General features: G+C 36.4%; 1 protein-coding gene and 1 long non-coding RNA gene across 2 annotated transcripts; both read right to left on the reverse strand.

Annotated features, from left to right (window-relative positions):
* Window positions 1-3,394: 3,394 nt before the first annotated feature.
* LOC134797241 (uncharacterized) lies at window positions 3,395-5,800 on the reverse strand. The gene is made up of 2 exons (XR_010145057.1): window positions 3,627-5,800; window positions 3,395-3,492 (listed from the first exon to the last, which is right to left on the reverse strand). It is a non-coding gene; the product is annotated as an uncharacterized LOC134797241 (long non-coding RNA).
* A 4,737-nt stretch (window positions 5,801-10,537) lies between these two features.
* On the reverse strand, window positions 10,538-19,254 carry LOC134797478 (uncharacterized). The gene is made up of 7 exons (XM_063769714.1): window positions 18,893-19,254; window positions 18,578-18,727; window positions 16,888-17,026; window positions 14,972-15,144; window positions 14,207-14,281; window positions 13,733-13,907; window positions 10,538-13,031 (listed from the first exon to the last, which is right to left on the reverse strand). Exons 1-7 carry the CDS (start codon window positions 19,011-19,013, stop codon window positions 11,459-11,461), a joined length of 2,406 nt encoding a protein of 801 aa, XP_063625784.1. The 5' UTR covers window positions 19,014-19,254; the 3' UTR covers window positions 10,538-11,458.
* Between the last annotated feature and the right edge of the window lie 44 nt (window positions 19,255-19,298).

Genomic DNA, 19,298 nt, shown 5'->3' on the forward strand with positions numbered 1-19,298 from the left:
TAAAAACATTGCAGTCTCGATTTCGGGACTGCAATGTTGCATACAAATTCCATTATTTGTCGCGTTCCAAACTTTTTAAAAGTTGAAATGGTCATATCAAATGAAGGCACAGGCCCATTAAACAGCCAAACAGATGATTAGTACCGCGACTATTTAGCTGTCTCAAATAGGTTGGCGTATTTTCGGCAGAAAAATACACTTCTATTTTTAATAAAAAAAAAAAAATGGCGGCAAAGCTAATTTTTTCAATTGTTTCTACTTTTTTCTGTGAAAATATATACGTAAGAACGTTGCTTTTGAAAAATATTTCTATGATATTTATATTTCTTGCACCATTTTTGAGAAAAGCACTATATATGACTTGGCTGGAAGGCTACTTGCTGGCTTCGGATTCAATTAAACGGACTCCCAAGGTCGTCCGTTTAAAACGAATCCTCAGCCCGCAAGTAGCTACTTCCGAGCCTCGACAATAATGTACTATTGTTTTATGGCAAGGAAGTCATTGATGTAGCAACAAAACAAATGACAACCATTTGGCCAATTAGAAACTAATTAAATCTGATGGTGTTGCTACTTCAAATTAAATCCTAAATTGATGGAATAATATTAATTAAATATTTAAATCAAAACTTAATTTTTAAATCCAAAAAAGGTGGAAATTAGTTTAGATAATTAAATATGATTTATTTCTATATGTTGGACTTACAAATAAAAATTATTCCATGAATTTCACTAGTTACTGTTATTTTGATTGTGTTATCCCAGGGACAGTTAGGCTTGAGATCATTTCCTGGTTGGTTTTCGCCCGGGATGGGCATCTTTTAATTTAGAAAGTGAAGCTAAATACATCATGATCTGGTAGCATCGATCCGTGCCTTGGAGATGCAGCAGCCGGAAGCTAGGAAGCTCATATAGTAGTTATTTCGCCATCAACAGTAAGTAGAATGTAATATAACCTAGTGTCTTCAGGTTTATTTCTTTGTTGAATCCTTATCCCTGCATATTTGACCATTCGTTTTGTTTCCAGTCTGCTGGTGAAACAATGTGGTTGGGTGGGATTGTTAGAGCTGTGAGATGAATCCACTCTAGGAATTTCCAGCTGGTAAGAAACTCAGAATATAATAATGTCCCTTGAAAGGTTAAGATACCACATGTTTCTAGTTGTTAATGTTGAAATGTTTCTTTCAGCTGACTGGGTGTTATGTTACGTTACTGTTATGTTACTGCTATCTGGTGAACAGTTCGCCATGAGCATTTCGTCTTTCTGCTGGATGGAGGAGATGTCATCTCCAAACTGAGGTCTTAGTCCTATGGCGGTGCTCCGCGGTGTTTGGTCAGTTGCCTGCTGCTGCACTTGGCTCCGGCACAGCGGATGGCACCACGGATTTGAACTGGCGGTAACATTGTGATGAGGTTGGTGTACGCTTTCCTTCTATCCTAGAAGCATTTTCCAAATTTAAAGTTAGAGAATTTAGTACAATCTTATGTGATGGCAAATGATAATTTAGGGACTAACAAACTTAGGTCTGCCTGTAAATCATTGTAGAACCATTTATGGCACGACCCAGCTCTATCGTCTGACATTATTAATATAAGGTGCTTATGCTAGCTTAATGATTTACTTGTAGAACAACTGCCCGTGTTCGAAATAGAAATAAATGATGTGTCGCAAAAATTAACATTTCATTTTGTATCCTTTAGTAAACCCCTGAATTGCTGATGGAAATAAGTGTTAGCACCTGTTGAGCTTTTGGTAAGATTTAGTTTGGTTAATTAAGTAACTTTAATTGTCCGTGGGTATCCTCTGGGTAAAGCCCCAGCCGGGCTAGGAAAGTCACGTGACAGTACGTACACCTTTAATTTATTTTCGTTCACCAAAACGTAATAGGCAAACTATATCAAATGATAAGTATTTCGTACCCACAATTTCCGTTTTAGAACTCGTACGCCTATCACCGCTTTATAAAAAAACCGGCCAAAATAGAAAGGTGTTTATATCTCTAGTTTATTGTTACATTATATGTCCATCAGGTCGGTGGTGTGTACGGCCTGTGGGTGTGTCAGCTACTTACAATCTACCTATGTTTGTCTGAAAGATCTGTATAAGTGTCATGTTGTTTGTGCTGTGTGCTTGTTAGTGTGTGCGTACAGAATAAATTTATATAAATTTAAAAGTTGTTTCGTTTTAGTCCTGTCTTATAACTATTCTTACAACTAATTTCCTATAATCTATGGGGACGTGGAGCGGTCGCTCGCTTGCTGAGCTGCCGACTCCTGTCTTTTTTTGGTACATAATAAATTTCTCCTAATCTAATGTTAGTTAGAAGTGGGTTGTGTTGCCTGTGTCCGATGTAGGCGTTACCAGCAGGGGTGTCTAGATCTGCAATGTGCATTTCCCTGAATCGGCGCAGCATGTCTTCATTTAAGTCTTATGCGCGGAGGTGCCATGGATCCCAGTCGAGCAACTCCCAGAGTAGTGAAGTAGTGAAGTTTCTAGGCGTTTTGGGAACTGTCCACTTGTCTTAAGAGCCATTCGGTATTGTCGTTCAATTTTGAGTAGGTTGCTCTTACTGTAACGTGAGAGTAATTGTACCACGCCATAATCCAATATTGGAAGTAAACAGGCCTGAATGACAGCCAGTTTCACCGTCAGATCCGTTTTAGCATGCCAGCTAGCCAGCCAAACCGGTCAAGTGCGAGTTGGACTCGCGTTCCAAGGGTTCCGTACATTACCCAATTTTTAACAATATATTTTTTATATGTGAAACGCGAGTGAATTGCCTTTTAAAAACCCGTAGGGGTCGGATCAAAAACTAAGTAATTAGTCCGATTTACGCTTGACTGCATATTTCTAATAGGTTTTCCTGTCATCTATAGGTAAAGAACTATTTTGTGTATTTTTTTTTTCAAAATTTTAGACCTAGGAGTTTCGGAGATAAAGGGGGGGGGTGATTTTTTGACTATTTTCGGAAATAACTTCTAAACTATCTATTTTAAAATTACAGAAATTACTCTTTCATTTGATATATAACACGATATACAGTAGTTGTAGTTTAAACAACATTATTTTTTAATTTTCTCTATTACCCCCCAAAAGTGGCCTCCATGTTTTAAATTCATTTGTTTACGTAAGATGTACGTCTTTGGATCACGAATTTACATACGATTACCAAATTTCAACTTAATTGGTCCAGTACTTTTGTAGAAAATGGGCTGTGACAGACAGACAGCCAGACGGACGCACGAGTAAGTAATCCTATAAGGGTTCCGTTTTTTCCTTTTGAGCTACGGAACCCTAAAAATATATATGAAAATAAAGTGATAAAACATTTTCAGTGTACTAATATTATTGATATACAAACAATGGAACCAAGGTAAATAGAAACAGTAAGTATACTTGTAATGGCAATTATTTTATTTTCAAGTTTAATCAATTCAGTTAACAGTGACATCGTTTCTATTCTACGTTTTGTTGTACATGTTTGGTGCTAACTTATAGATGGTCAAGCAAATCTTGTCAGTAGAAAAAGGCGAGAAATTCAAATTTTCTATTAGACGATATCCCTTCGCGCCTACATTTTTCAAATTTGCCGCCTTTTTCTACTGACAAGATCTGCTTGACCAACTTTAATTAGAGTACGGCTATGTTTCAACTAATTGATTCCTAACGGGCCTATGATGGTTGCACCAGTTGGTTCAGCCAGCAGTTTTCGAAAAATCGTAGCGCTTTTTTAGATCACAATACGGTTGCCAAAAATTTTATTAGCAATCTTGCGGCCTTTATCTACTAGAGAAAGGCCACAAAATTGCTAATTAAATTTAAATGTATTAAAGAAATTAGGTTTCTATTCGATGAAGTTACTACAGTAGTAACTTCATCGATTAGAAACCTAATTTCTTGACTTTCGCTCGATAGAATAAATCACGAACATAGGTCTAAATCTAAAAGTGCGTAATTTTATTTTTAATCGAACTCATCGAATACTTTTTGTACAAATTTTGCAAAGCCATCTCGCTCACGCTGACGCTCAGTGAGTGAGAGAGGAACCTGAACCCACCGAGCCTTAACGACAAAATTGAACTCACTTTTTGACACCGAGCGATAGTAGAAGGCAACCATAATAGGCCCGCTGGTCTCATTGATAGATTTGTGTGGAAAATTGTGCTACAGACAAAAGACGAAAAATATCCAGGGGTCGGAGAATGTGAAAAAAATTACACCCCTTTTTTGGTCGTGTAAAAATGTGGTGGGTTGGATTAGGAACATACCATTACGGTGACACCCCACTGCGGCGCACGGCTACGTTATAAACTACGCTTAGCAACATTAAGAGCCACCCCACACTAGCGTCTCCCGAGCGTCGGAGTCTAGTCAACTCTATGTTTAAGGCCTGAGTGGACGCTCGAGTTGAGCGTGCAGCGGGGAGGGGCGTGAGGCGTGCATGTTAAAAAATAAAAAATGCAAACGTATAGGAGCGGCCTTAGTGCACGCTGCTCAAATCACTTGTGAGCCCGACGCCACGCTGCACGCTCCGCTTCGAGCGTCCACACAGGCCTTACACTATGGCTGTTAGTCGACGCAACGTTGGCGCAACTGTGCAGTGACGCCATTTTCCATAGTGCTGACTGGACACCGACGCTAAAAAGGCTAGTGGGATGGCCCGTATACAACGGTATGATACATTCGAAAACAATTGTTTACCGTATTCTCACGTCACAAAGTACAAGTTGAAATGGTCAATGTCACATATGGCTGTTCTACATAAAATGCACTTGTTTTCATTGCTTATGGGGCTACCCGAGGTTTTCATCGATTTTTGACAAGTTTTGAATCGTATCTACTTTTTTTGCACTACAGATAGAATATATAAGGCAAACGGTTATCGGTTTTTTTCAATCTTTTATCTCCGGTTTTGTCCACCGGATTTTGAAAAAAAATGAATAGTTATTTTTTTAAGAATTTTTTAAACATTGTTTAAAAAAAAACACTTTTTTCGTATCTAGTTTGCAGTGAAGGATCTTACATGTACGAAATCTACATATTTGGGTTCGTCTTTGACGTCTCGAAAAACGTGTCCAGGGTTTTAATTTTAAACTAATTAACATAAAAATTATGGCCAGAATACCAGTTTTTTAGCCTAAAATTGTTCAACTTTGATGCCAAATATCTCGAAAACAATGAACTTTGAAGTAAATATGGGATACTATATTGCTTAAAGCCGTTGCTGTTAATATAATAAGCAACAAAAAAACATTAGAAAACTAAGGGATTTAGATCGAAGGTCATTGGCGTGGGGTAGCCCCTAAAATACATAGATTACAAATCGAATAACATTTTTCTTGAAAACAAATATTATGTAGTTCAGTCATTAGTACGATTATTAATATTAGAAACAGATCTCTGTAAAAAATACAGTTATTCAGAGATTCGAAATATCACAAATTAAAACAATAAGTTATAGCTGCAGTCTTAAGAAAAAAATGTGGTAACATTTAAAAATAATTTAACAACTATACCATATAAATAGTAACAGAACATTTCAATCGATGGACTTAAATAAAATAGGCATGACACAATAGTTATTTTAATAATTTCAACCCTCTTTCATCCCTAGTAGACTGTCAATAGGATTTCAACCTTAGTTCTAAGACTTAGGGTTCAAATTACATTGTATTTTCGCTATACTGACTCTTGAAATTAATCATCAGCGGCCTGAAAAAGGGTTAAATTACTTTTAGGAACATAAGAAGTGTCTATCTTTTAGGGCCTTTGCACAAACGATGCGTGTGCGTTGTAACTTGTAATCAGGCGCGGATCCACCGTTGTGGGCACTGTGGGCATGCCCACAACCCTGATAGGGTGCCCTATTGATTCCCCGAGTAGAATTACACCGATTTATGTTTCGCAGACGCTTTGGCAGAGGAACATTTAGCAGAATTTCATTAGGTATACGCAGAGTAGTCAGTTGATCGATACACAGATTTACTTTTCGTAGAATGATCGTTTTGGTGAACGTCAAAATTGCCCGAGTAAATTAACTATTGGCCGAAACACGGTACCTAGGTACTTAGTTAAATAGAACTCCTAGCTGTCATAAGTACCTACGTAGCAGCTTATTTTATATCAGCTGACAACTCAAATTATTATTAGTGATACAGAATAAACAGCATTTTTTAAATTGTTAACTTATGGAGTCTTAAATTTAACCATTCTGAAATTTTTGTACAGTTTCTTAAAATAATTCCAGCTTTTAATTTAATTGACTGTCATAGGAGTTTTAGAGCGCAGGTCTAATGGGTATGGAAAGGCCTCCATAGACCTTACAAAAAATCGCATGCCATTTTTGGTAAAATTCCGACTACTTAAGTGTAGGGGCAAGTGCTCCATCCAAGCTCCATCCACATGTGGACATTTTCCAGATTTTGGCCTTATTTTGTTCATAAATCATAAACTATTGACAATGCCAAAAACTTCTTTATTTCTTTTGAACAATTATTAAATATAACACTTTAAACTCTCGCGTTTTGTACACATATTTAATTACACAAACGGGTCTACCGCGATATAATTTCATTGTTTTTACCTTTAATTCCGACGTTTCAGCTGAGTTGCACCAGCTGTGCACGTCACGTGGGACGTCAGTCTTTCCGTGACCACAGCTGGTGCAACTCAGCTGAAACGTCGGAATTAAAGGTAAAAACAATGAAATTATATCGCGGTAGACCCGTTTGTGTAATTAAATTATTAAATAGTCTATAATTGCAGACTAGTTTTATCACGTTAGCTAAATAGGAACCAGAGATATAAAATAAAGGTTCAAATCGATATTTTTGCCCATAGGTACGACTACTGTTTGCACCTATGGACTTGTATGATATTAACCCTGCTGGTTTGTACCTATAGACAATATTTTTGGTAAAACTTTTCAGCAATTATATTGTCTCCAGGGTCTACAAAGACCTCGGAATCATCGTTTAGTACGCAAAGCTTTAGGCACTTGTCCCACCAAGAGCGAGTAAGCGATTAACTATCGGCGATTTTCTCGTCCAAGAAACGAACAAAAGATTAGGATTCTGTGTTAGTAAAAGAGACACATATATTAATAGTTCATCGCTGGCTGTTCACACTGCCGGCGAGAACACTCGCTCTACTAGTTTGTCGCCGCGATAAGATAAAACTAGCTCAGCGGTACCCGCTCGGCGATACTCGCTTCGTAGTTAGAACTCAAGCTGCGAGACCAATCAGTCTGCGTGTTCGACTGTTCGCCTACGCTGCACCGCCCGAGCGAGTGACGCGAGTAATAGCCCGTCGCACTCGAACACTCGCCTATAGCCGAGCGACAAAACTATTGGAGCTAACACTCGCTTCTCGCCGCTCGCCCACTCGTTTCTAGTTTATCGTTCTACTCGCTTATCGCTCATCGTCGGCGGTGGGACAAGTGCCTTAGGCGAATAAAGCTCGATTTTTCGTTAGTCAGGGTGTCCATAGGTACTACTTTACCCCCTTTTTATTAACCATACTATTTAGTTATCAACTAAACATCTGGCGCAATGCGAAAACTGTAGAAAACAACAATGAAACCTTGAAGCTTATTTTGTGATTATTTACACACTTGTATCATTTACCGAATTCACAAAAAACATTTATTTACGAGGATAAAAATTTAATTATTGGCATAACATTTTTTCAGAGCCTAATAAAAAAAATCTCCGCGTACATTTATAAATTTGGTGATTTGGTGAATAACTAATTGTTAGTAATATAAGAAAATGCATTATTTAAAGTTCACGATGGTAGTCCATCGTTAGTACTTAGTTCTTTAAATACCGGCAGTGTCCACAGTACTTATACCTATATGTAGTGTGATCGAGTGGCACTTGACAAAAACTTCCAAAAAAGTTATAAAACGTTACTCGACTAAAGGTTGCTTGATGAAAAGAGTACTCTATCAAATAAAATTCTTCTAATAATTTGGTCTGCTAATTTACACAGAAACGAACTGAATGATATGTGAATCAAGAGTCTACCAAAAGTTAGTCGACCATAACTTACATCTACGAATAATTGACTCTGCGAAACGATTTTCGGCGAAACGGCGAATCGACAATCTGCTAAAAATTGTTCGGGGAATCATTAGGTTAGGTACCCCAGCTGAATACAGAGAGCCCTAATTATTTGCAAGAATATAGATTACCTATTTACTAACAGGGGCAATTATTTCTAGCTTAATGTCAGCTTTTAATTTACAGCCGAGGGAGTTTTTTTAGCGTAGTTATCTATCAGTGTGTATAGACTGAAATAAATCACTTGCGATCCCTCTGCGAATTTATTAGTCAGAGAATCATCAGGTACCCCCGACTCGCACTTGGCCGATTTTGGAGTGGCTATGCCCACAACCTTTTTTGAGGGCTGGATCCGCGCCTGCTTGTAATATACAGATCCTTATGGGAGCCGGCACACCGCTTGCGTGACTTATGCGTGCACGGCTCCAACAATTTAGCTCCAATAACACGTGCATGTTTACACACACGCAGCCGGTGTGGTCTGGCCTTTAAGTAGGTAGAATAGGCATGTTGACATGAATCGCGAATATATAACATGTTATGTTTTTACCATAGCAGGGAATATTAGAATGCTGAAAATCATATTTTGCAAGAGTAAATATGCGTAATAAATTAATTATAAATAATCAAAAGTATTTAAAATAATGCCCAGTATCACGTGACTGTAAACGCCAATCGGAGCGCGTGACGTCATGACATGAGAAACACCACAGACAAGTCGTCAAACCTGACCGTAATCCATACGACACGACCAAAGAGTTTGGATGTTCAAAAACTGTATGTATTTTTTATTTCGACAATAGACATTTATTACGTACAAAAAATATTATTACATGACATAAAGTATATATTTATTTGTTATTAAATAAATAAAATGTTATATAATACAATATTTCACCAAAATCTTTTTAATAATTTGGCTGAATGGAACTATCATTGCCACGTTGGCTGTCGGAAACAAAAAAAAAATTAAAAAGTTATATCTGCGCCCGCTATATTTACATTCAAAATTTTAGTTGTATCATCTTAAATTGTAACTGTAAGTGTTTTTATGTGAAATCAGTTGTTGTGATTCATTTTCGAAATGTTTTTATCATCGCTGAACGTAATATGTATACATATAGTGCGCAATTAACAATATCATTCAAGTCAAAATTCCTAACTGCAACGTAAGTATCATGTAACAAATATTTGTTTTATACTCTAGGGTCTTGATTATTGTTCTTTTACTCATAGGCACTGCATAAGACATGTAAAACTTGTTATTCATTATTTTAGCTTATATATTTACGTAATACTTATCTTTTAGAAAGAGAGATAAATTAAATACTACAGCTTTTGATCTACGCTAGGACTGACATTTTGGCAGCAGTTTGTTTATTTATCTGTTTGTGACGTCACGTGACAGCTTGGAGCGTTTAGGCTCAAACTTTAAACACTAAACTAATTAAGCTCTATTTAGTGTTTAAAATGAATAAATAAAAATTTGAATTTTTTTTTTTTTGTAATAATTACGTGTCTATCTATAAAATGAATACAGTTCTAAAAAATTGTCAACATGCCTATTACGTTGGTCTCGTATTTGAAATTTTCCGACATTATGAACTAAAACTGGTCAAAACCTCGGCGGTAACTTTCAAGATTATTTAATATGCTTAAGGTTTTTAGTTATAGCCCTTTACAATGCATCATAAAATATAATATTAATAATTTATTACAGTTGTATAAACAAATGGAATGTATGATTTCAATTGTAAATTAGTAACTAAAATTAAAAATTCTAATAGTTCATTTTATTTGCATTAGAAAAAAGGTACACAATATTGACGCGTTTTTTTTATTGAAAACCCTTTTGAAAAATAAGTCACGGCTAATATTGAACAATTATGAATCATATACGATTATTACATTCTTTTGCTTTCATAAGTAATAGTTACTGATTTTTAAAAAGCGTTTTTCAATTAAAAGACACGCGTTTTTCAATTAAAAGACACGTCAAGATCGCGTAGTCTTTTTCTAATGCTAAAAAAACTAACTATACATCTTAACATTATTATGCATAGTTAAAACATATTGGTATTTACATAGAGTGCAGTCTTAGATTTCAATTTAAAAACAACATGTCACTACATATGATATGTAAGTCATATTAGTTAAATACTAATTCAAAGAAACGATATCCAGTTCACAGTAGGTAAATTGCATTTTACGACAAGTTTTCTTTCTGTATTGTAAAATGTCAAAGCTACCAAAATATAAAACAAACAAAGATATTTAAAAACTGCTGTAAATCCGTCTATCGAAGTACATACGAAGAGTTAGACCAAGAAAAGTCTGCAACGATTTGCATAGCATACGCAGTGCAAATGTTATTTATACGTCATAATTTCATAGAAGTTTAAAAAAACACTTGCACTGCGTGTGCTATCAAATCGTTGCAGACTTATCTTGGTCTAACTCTATGTAGATATATTATTGTAGATACTAGTCTAATTCTACTCTCATACTAACGGGCAAGGAAAGGAATGATATGTAAATAGTTCAATCACATTTAGTAAGATCTCGTTTTACCCCAGTAGGATTAACTAAGAATAAAGTTACTATTTATTATAGCCTCTGAGACAATTACAACGCAATAATGTATTCATTATTAGTAGATATGTATAGTTAAGTACGGCGTTAACTTAAATAATTGAGATCCGAGTCACAAGTAATAAACTATCTCTGGAATATTTAGCAATAAATAAATTATATTAATTGTATACATTATAATTTAAAGAATATAAAATGACATAAATTACGAATTCCTATCGGGAAAAAAGGAATACTGCTATTTACTGAACACTTTTGACAAAAAATTATGCTTAGCTTCCTTTAAATCATTATTAGTATATTAAAAAAAACATATTCTTAATCAAAGATGCGGGAAAAAAGGAATACTGTTATTTACTGAACACTTTTGACAAAAAATAATGCTTAGCTGCCTTTACATCATTATTAATATATTAAAAAAAACATATTCTTAATCAAAGATGCTTATTTCATGGTCTCTCGATAGAAGAAAGAGAGACGCCTATTTTACTTTTATGCAATTTTAAACACATCCATAGAAATTGGAACACTCTTCGTCCATTCGACAAGTAGAAACCGTTCAAATGAAGTACAAATAAACATATTTCCGTACAGTCACATATGTCCATTCATGCCAGTATGTTACTTTTAGCGCCATAATAAGAAGAATTAACAATTTTTTAGAGGCCTACGGCTTTTTTTATAAGAGAGCACATGTTACTTGCAATCACATACATACATACGTTATTCGTGGCTTTTCTGTTGGAAAGGTCCTTATGCACATGAATGATCAGAACCCTTCTCTGAACAAATTTGTTTTTACCTAAACATGTTTGAGATTCCCATAGGTAGCACAAGCATCCTTAAAGTTGGTCACGTTAAAAATAGCAAAATAATCATCATGTATAAACCTAACAACGTTTTCTATAGGACACAAATAAGTATTATACGTTTTCATATCGTCTATAGGGTCCACTACTTTCATCACTATACTCTGCTTAGTTTTACAGAAACTTAATTTATTTGTAACATCTTCCCCATTGTAAACAACCCTGAAGTAAAAATCTTGTGCTACTGCTTTCCTTTTAGTAAATTTAAATTCGTCGCGTAAATCTTTTTTTCTGTAAACCTCGAAGATCATTCTAGAAGCATAGTGTACGTTGTAGTGTTGATAATTTGTTAAACCAAGTGCTAAAATCAATGGTTGCAGTGTTTTGTCATGTCCGGAATAGATTACTATTTTAGGTTTATTCTCTGAGATCATTCTAATCATATTTTGCACTATATTGTGCATTAATCCGTACGCTAAAAGCAAGCCTCGTTTTCTATTATGTATATTTTTGATTTCTTGTCTATAACTCCATTCTAAATATGCGAATAAAGACGTTATATGGTCCTTTCTTATACAAAATTCCTCTGTTATTTCTGGTGTTGGTTCCTTATATTCCTCATCAAAATCTGTATCCATGCGAGCGTCATTTGGAAAATTAAAGTCTGCGTCTAAATTCTTTTTAACTATGACAACATCATCATATGCATCCGCATTATCCATATATCTCTGCTGATAGTATAATAGCTTCTCTCTTTCCATTTGAGCATCGAAATCTAAAGGAGCTTTCTGCTTATCTTTAGTATCGTAATATTTACCGATGATATCTCTAGCTTTCCTCCCTATCTCGTTATTGAAGTCTAACTGGTTGTTAATGTAATCCAATTCCATGTTAAGAGTGTCTATATCTATGTCTAATAAATTCCTTTTAGGCACAGTGTCTTTGTGATTTTCCAATTCTTTCTCGTTTTCTGCTTTTCTCATATTATTCCTTTCATTATGTCCTTTTACAGTTAGTTTATGTTTTTCTGAACTATTACTATCCTTATTAGGAGACTCGCGCTCAGGGGTATCTTGCTGTATTTGTACGTTTGGTATTTGTTCCTTAGGATTTCTGCTATTTATGATGGTAACCTCTTTATGTTCTAGTATATTTTTTTCAAGAACAGTATCCTCGTGAAACGTTCTATGTTTCTTCAAGCTTAGCTTCTCTTTCTCATGTTTTTTGATAGAAGTATCTTCACCACTGTTTCCCGTTATTTCTATGGTTAATATATCTCTTTCAGATTTTCTATTATCCACATTTACCTTATATTGTAGCAACTTTTTCCCCGGCACGGTATCCTCTCGAAGCCTCCTATTTCTCTTCAAGCTAATCTTCTGTTTCTCAGGTCTCCTCACACACGGCAGCGGCGAGTCATGGCACATGTGAGCCAGGACTCCGTCGCGGACCATGTCGGGTTCGGGGTGTTCCTGCGACTCGAAGAGAACGGTGGAGAGCTTGGTGACCAGCTCTTTTAGCGCTGGGTGGTTGTCCAGCCGGTGTTTTGCTTGGATGCTGATTTTTCTGGAAGAATGCAATATGTCTGTATGTATGTATGTGGGTGAAGATTGGTGTTTTCGGTTTTATCAACAATATTACAACGATAAACATCGTGGTACATGGATATAATGACTAACAGTAGCGATAAAATCTAGAAAAAAAGCATACATCCAAAATCAAATTCGTTGGTTTAGCGAGAACAAGAGATTATACACCTTATTACAACTAGCTAAAGTCTACTATTCTGACTTGTTAATTGGAAGCAGAAGGCAACGCTATGACTCTCTCGCTCTAGAAAGCCGAGCGCCGGCATTGGCGTCTGCTAAACCCCAGACCAAACCTGCTGTAGGTATGATTATACACCTTATATCAAGGACATTAAGTCTACTGGTAACTTGTTAAGAGCGTGGTGAGCAGCACAAGCACACTCACAGCAGAAGGCGATGTTATGACTCTCTCGCTCTAGCGAGCCTAGCGCCCGCTAAACCCCGCGAGTCCTACAAGACTGGAGCATGCTGTACGATCATACACCTTATTGCAACGAGCTAAATTCTACTAAAGTCCATACTAACTTGTTAAGAGCACGGTGCGCGGCGCACGCACACTCGCGGAAGCAGAAGGCGACGCTATAGCTCTCGCGTTCTAGCGAGCCGAGCTGCTAAGCCTGCTAGATTGAAGCGCGCAGTACGACTATACACCTTATTGCAATGAGCTAAGGTACTGACTTGTTCAACGCGTGGTGAGCAGCACACGCACACTCGCGGAAGCAGAAGACGACGCTATGGCTCTCTCTCGCTCTAGCGAGCCGAGCGCCTGCATTAGCGCCCGCTAAGCCCCAGGCGAGCCCCGCTAGGGACTGGAACGTTCGGCGGTATCGCGTGCTGTACATTATTACTTCTCCTGGAATCAATTAAAAATAAATGTACTGTAAAAAAAAGTTATAAAAGTGTAAGATAAGAGTTTGGGTTTTCTAAAACAAATCTTTGAACGTGGCCAGACATAGAAAGCCAATTTTGTCACTAGAAAAAGTCGCCCAAAAATTCATGTGGAAAGGGTGGATCTCCCATACAAATTTTGAATTTAGCGTTTTTATGCTATCAAATTGGTTTGCTATACTACTCGTCTTGACTAGTTACATTTTTAAGAGTACTTGGTATGTCTAAGAAACAAAATTTAATATAAATTAACGTTTGACTAACCTGTGTCTCGTTTTCCCGTCGGATCTGAATTATCTAGCCCAAGTTTTACTCCATAAGCCTCTTTCAGAATATTGCCTGAAAATAAGATGAAATATAAACGTACAAATTTTAGTAAAATTAAAGCAACACACATTCCATAAGAAATACCTTTTGAAAGCATATGGAAATCTACTAGATTTATTGTTGTAGCCATTATTTTGAAATATCTGTATATTTATCTGTTTCTTTTATATCAACAGCTTAAGTGATCTAAGTTTTTTTGTTAACACTCTGAAGTATAGTTGATCGATTTCTAGCTGGACCAGAAGTGGCAAATTTGTTTTCCATTTGTTCATTTTGAATCTTATTGCAATTACCATAGTAGTTGTAATTCAATAACCGGTTAAAGTGATCGATGCAGGTAGTAGCACGCGCCGTTTTACTTAACAATAGACAAAGGATTTGCCGTTATTTAAAGCTAAATTAATAGCAATCGTGCGTAGCAAGGTTTGTCAGATATGGCCTAATACTGTAAAAATGTAATATTGCTGTAATATACAAGACTACAAGTCATACAAGGTGACGCTGCAAGCGGTACATGTCGTCTGTCGTGTGTCGTCACAGGAGACCAAGGTGTTATTAACCGTCTTAAATAGACGTGCTTCGCGCGCGCTGCCTCGGCCGAGGCACGTCTACTGGCCGTTTTGTGCGCGAGGAAATTGCCTCGCGCGTATGCTCGCTTTGTGTGGACCCGGCTAATGGAGACAGAAACGTGGTAAGACATACCCACGGTGAGCATCTGCAGCAGGCCGCGCGGCGTTAGCTGGCCGAGCGCGCAGCGCGTGGCGGCGCCGGCGGCGGCGCGCGGGGGCAGCGCGGGGAAGTTGTGGAACGGGCCCGGCCCCGCCACCCACCAAGCGCGCCCCCCCGAGCTCGTGTTCGACACCCATTCTTCGTACCTACAAATATATCCTACATAAAGTCGAGGACGTCGTCACGATATAATTTCTGCACTAAGCAGCAATATACACAAATACATACCTCATCCGAAACGGTTTACTAACGAATGGGCCAAAAACGTTTCCCAAAGTATCACATCCCAAACTATGTTTCCCAAATTATCATTTCCCAAAAAAACGTTTGGCAAAACAACTTATCGCAATTTTTTTGTTAGCAATAGTCTTTTTTGGCAAGTTATTGTTTAGCAAATAATTACTTGGACAAGTTTCATTTTACCAAGTATTATTTAGTCAAATGTATCGTTAAGCATAACTTACATGTCGCAAAATATTGCATGGCATACAACATTGGCATTAACATACCAATAGAGGGCTTGCAGTATTTTTATTTTTGCTTTCGTTTGAAATACTTAATCCCGACCTTGGTTTTTTTTAACATTTTGGTTATGTTTTCCGCAAACGGATGTGATTTGTTGAACCATAAACATTATAATGTCTAAGAAAAAAAAAAACAACTTCTATGGGGGCCGGTGAAAGATTATTGTACATAGTTGGTGCACTATGTAGAAAAGGAGGTAAAACCACCCACTTTTCTAGTAGCATTTCGTTTCTGTAAGGCTCGCAGTTCTAACCTAACCTAACCTATTTTTGTTCAGTTCTGTGAGGATCGCAGTTCAAACCTAACCTAACCCACTTAACGGCACGTGCAGTGCGGTGTCCCGTACACGGTTTGAACGGGCTATTAAGTTTGACATCATTATACTTTATACAGTACATTTTATGGTTTAGGTATCATAGTGAGGTTTTCCGGGTCAAGGTCCGGGTCCAGGTCCAAGTGAAGGTCCAGGTCCAGATAAGTGCCCGGATCCAGGTCCAGGGCCAGCTCCGGGTCCGAGTCTAGGTCCGTCGGGTCCGGGTCCGAACCGGGTCAGGGTCCGAACCGGGTGCGGATTTAAATAGAGATGCCTATTTGCCAAATTAGCGAGTGACAATTTGACCAAACATCTTTTTGGAATATAATATTAGCCAATAAAAAAACGTTTGCTAAATAAGTTTTTTGGTTTGGTCAAATTATCATTTGGCATGATTTTACTTTGTCAAATGTTATTAGGATAACATTTTAAGTATAACAAAGTATAACAAAGTTTTGTTATTAGGATAACATTTGACAAAGTAAAATCATGCCAAATGATAATTTGACCAAATAAATTATATGCGAAGTGTAACTTTGCTAAAGGTTCCTTTGGAAAATGAAACTATTGCGATAAGTTTGTTGGGAAGTGAAATTTGGCGAAAGGTATTTGGCCCAAACGAAAGTACACCATCCGAAACAAACGCACGATTAGGTTGCGCATTCATTGCGTCAGGTGTTTTTATCCCCGCGTGAGGTGTTTTTATAAAGTATGGATTATTGTATTCGAAATAAAAATATTGAATTGAATTAAAAAACAAAACAATTTCGCACCTAGACTTACAGGTAAGGAAAAAGAGACAAATCAGGTGTAGGTTGCCTATAATTATGTCTGATACTCTGTCAGTAAAAATAATTATGTTCAATACTGTAATTCATTACATTACTCATATTTTGTAGATGTTGAACCACAAAATAACAAATAGTGCTATTTGTAATCTGTCAATGTAAGAGGCTCATGTATTTACAAACTTCATAGTCATTGTAATACTGTTACAATAAATACACAGTTAGGTATCTATTATTATTTTCTTTTTCTTTTTTTAACTTACCTCTTTAACAATGTTGACGGTGGTGGAGTGTCACAGGGCAGTTTGTCTCCCCCATGCAAATGTGTAAGGGGTCCCCGGTCACCATGTCTTGTAACAACTAACACTCCTTGTAGAAGCCAGGTATCACTGTCCACCACAGCTGGAACACCATTATAGAATGTCACAATGTGAAAAACCATAATTAGCAGCAGAATTGATTAAAATGGATAATTTCACATCCTTAAATATAAAAGATTAATAAAAATATTTGGTCAGTGGGCAGCAAATGATATAAGTTTATACACCAATGATCATACCTGGGATAACTCGGGGCATCTATACGAAAGTGACGTAGCAAAATATTTTATTGACAAAAAAAAATATCGATGTTACTGTCCACATGTAAATGTTATTCATCATAAATAAATATTACTTATTTTCTCCTCATTTTTAAATAAAAAATAAACAAATTAAAACGTGTAGGTATTTATATGTATATTTTAAAATAGTTTTTTAATATATAATCAATATTTTTTTCCATATTCGTCAGTATTAATGATTGCCGTCTAGATGAAAATATCAAAACATAGTGATTTAATTCTCTTTGAAAATATCCACTTTAACACTTTCGCAACCAGGCAAAATTTCAAACAATACCCCAGAAACCGACAGTACTCGCTAGTCGGGCAACGACGTGCAACTCAATGCCGCACGCCGCGAACCCGCTAGTCGGGCAAGCGGCGGACGCTCAGGGCTTTGCCAAGTAACTTTCGTATAAGTACGTGGATAAAATTAAATCTGCTGTCTCATCTGTTTAGGCTCCCCGTTTTGTTCTTCTCCTAATTCTAACTCCTATTGATACATACCCGTGTATGCAATTTCACGTAACCAACTAATAAGAATTTTTATTTTGTAATTGCATTAGGTAAAGTAAATAAAAATACAAAGTGAAGTAATAAAATATAATAATCAACTGTACCAACTTTTCGACCACATAATAATCAGAAGACTTACAATTTTTTCTGTTAGTGGCAGTGGCAGCCCTGAGGTAGTGAAGATGCAATGCTTGCCCGCCTGTCGGGCACTTCGGCGTCGCGTGTAGGTTTATAGCTCTTGCCCGACTAGCGGGTATGCCGGCATCTGAGTAAAGTTTACGAGTGCCCGAGAGTCGGGTATGCGGTGTCGAATGTGTTAAACTGCTAAACTTTCTTACTCTAAGATATGAATGGTACTGACAGTAAATTGTCATTTTGATTGAAATGACATCTGCATACATTATCATAAGAGGCTCGATATTAGATATGACAACGAACCTTTTTATTGTAATCGAGAATGTTCAATGAGCACATGTATTAATTTAATTATATCGACAACTTTTTTATCAATATCAAATCCCTAGAACTTGCCCCGAGTTATCCCAGGTATGCCAATGATTAATTAAATCTCAACAATATTGATAGGTACATGAAAAGAAAACAATTGATACTACTATCAAATTTCTTATCCAGCAGAATTTTGTTTGATTTATCACTTGGACACTAATTTTAAATACTTATGGCGTTATTCATAATGTTACTGGCCTGAATTAGCTAGGAATTGTATGTCTTTATCTGTCATTTTGACTTATGTATTTGTTAAAAAGGGATAAACATAATTTAAAGCCTGTAAAGTTTTATGAATAAGGGGGTTAGAAAATAAGAAAACTAATCACCTTCAGCACCCCTCACAATACTGTCGGGCGGATTACATGAGCGTAGATATATCTTCCTATACTTGATATCACTTTTGGATATGTATTCATTCTGCACAATCTTCTTGATCACTGTTGCATCTTCTCCAACTGATATGTATTTGTACATTACTAGAAAACATGAATTTATGAATTTACTGAAGCCTTTCAAAGTCAGTAAGAGTATAAAAAATAACAGTTTCTTTAATAAAGCTGTAGTAATTAGTTGTATATATCTTTATTAAGATTATATTTATCTAAGGAGATGATAAATATTTGTGTATTCAAATTACTCACCCGTTATTAAGAAACAGATCCATATACTCATCCCAACATAGCAGTAAAACGCTCTATGGTGAAACGAAAATTTCATGATTTCAGCAATCATTTTACTTTTGTTTACAATTGTAAGCGGCATAATTTATTTCAAGACCATTCTTATCAGATAAAACCCACTCTCGAGTTAATTATGAACGCTTAAATTATTTTTGTGTATAACATTTCGCAGCTACGCCTACGCAAAAAGTGGAATTTAATTGAATTCATGTTCACTTGAAGTCTAACACAATATACTAAACTATACTAAATAAATACACAAGTTAAACAATTTCCGCAAATACTGCCGTCGTACATAATCTCAAATTTTCGGATTTTGGCGATTTTGCTTTAGCGAAAGGAGGAGAAGGACCACAGATTATAATCA

This window comes from Cydia splendana, chromosome 15 (genome assembly GCF_910591565.1).
Source record: "Cydia splendana chromosome 15, ilCydSple1.2, whole genome shotgun sequence".
Classification (NCBI taxonomy): domain Eukaryota; kingdom Metazoa; phylum Arthropoda; class Insecta; order Lepidoptera; family Tortricidae; genus Cydia; species Cydia splendana.

Coding starts and splice junctions, on each gene's coding strand:
- LOC134797478 (XM_063769714.1), bottom strand. CDS start 19,013: ATGCCGCTTACAATTGTAAACAAAAGTAAAATGATTGCTGAAATCATG. Junction 15,145..16,887: donor CCGTCAACATTGTTAAAGAG/GTAAGTTAAAAA, acceptor ATATATTTGTAG/GTACGAAGAATGGGTGTCGA. Junction 13,908..14,206: donor GACGGGAAAACGAGACACAG/GTTAGTCAAACG, acceptor AATTGATTCCAG/GAGAAGTAATAATGTACAGC.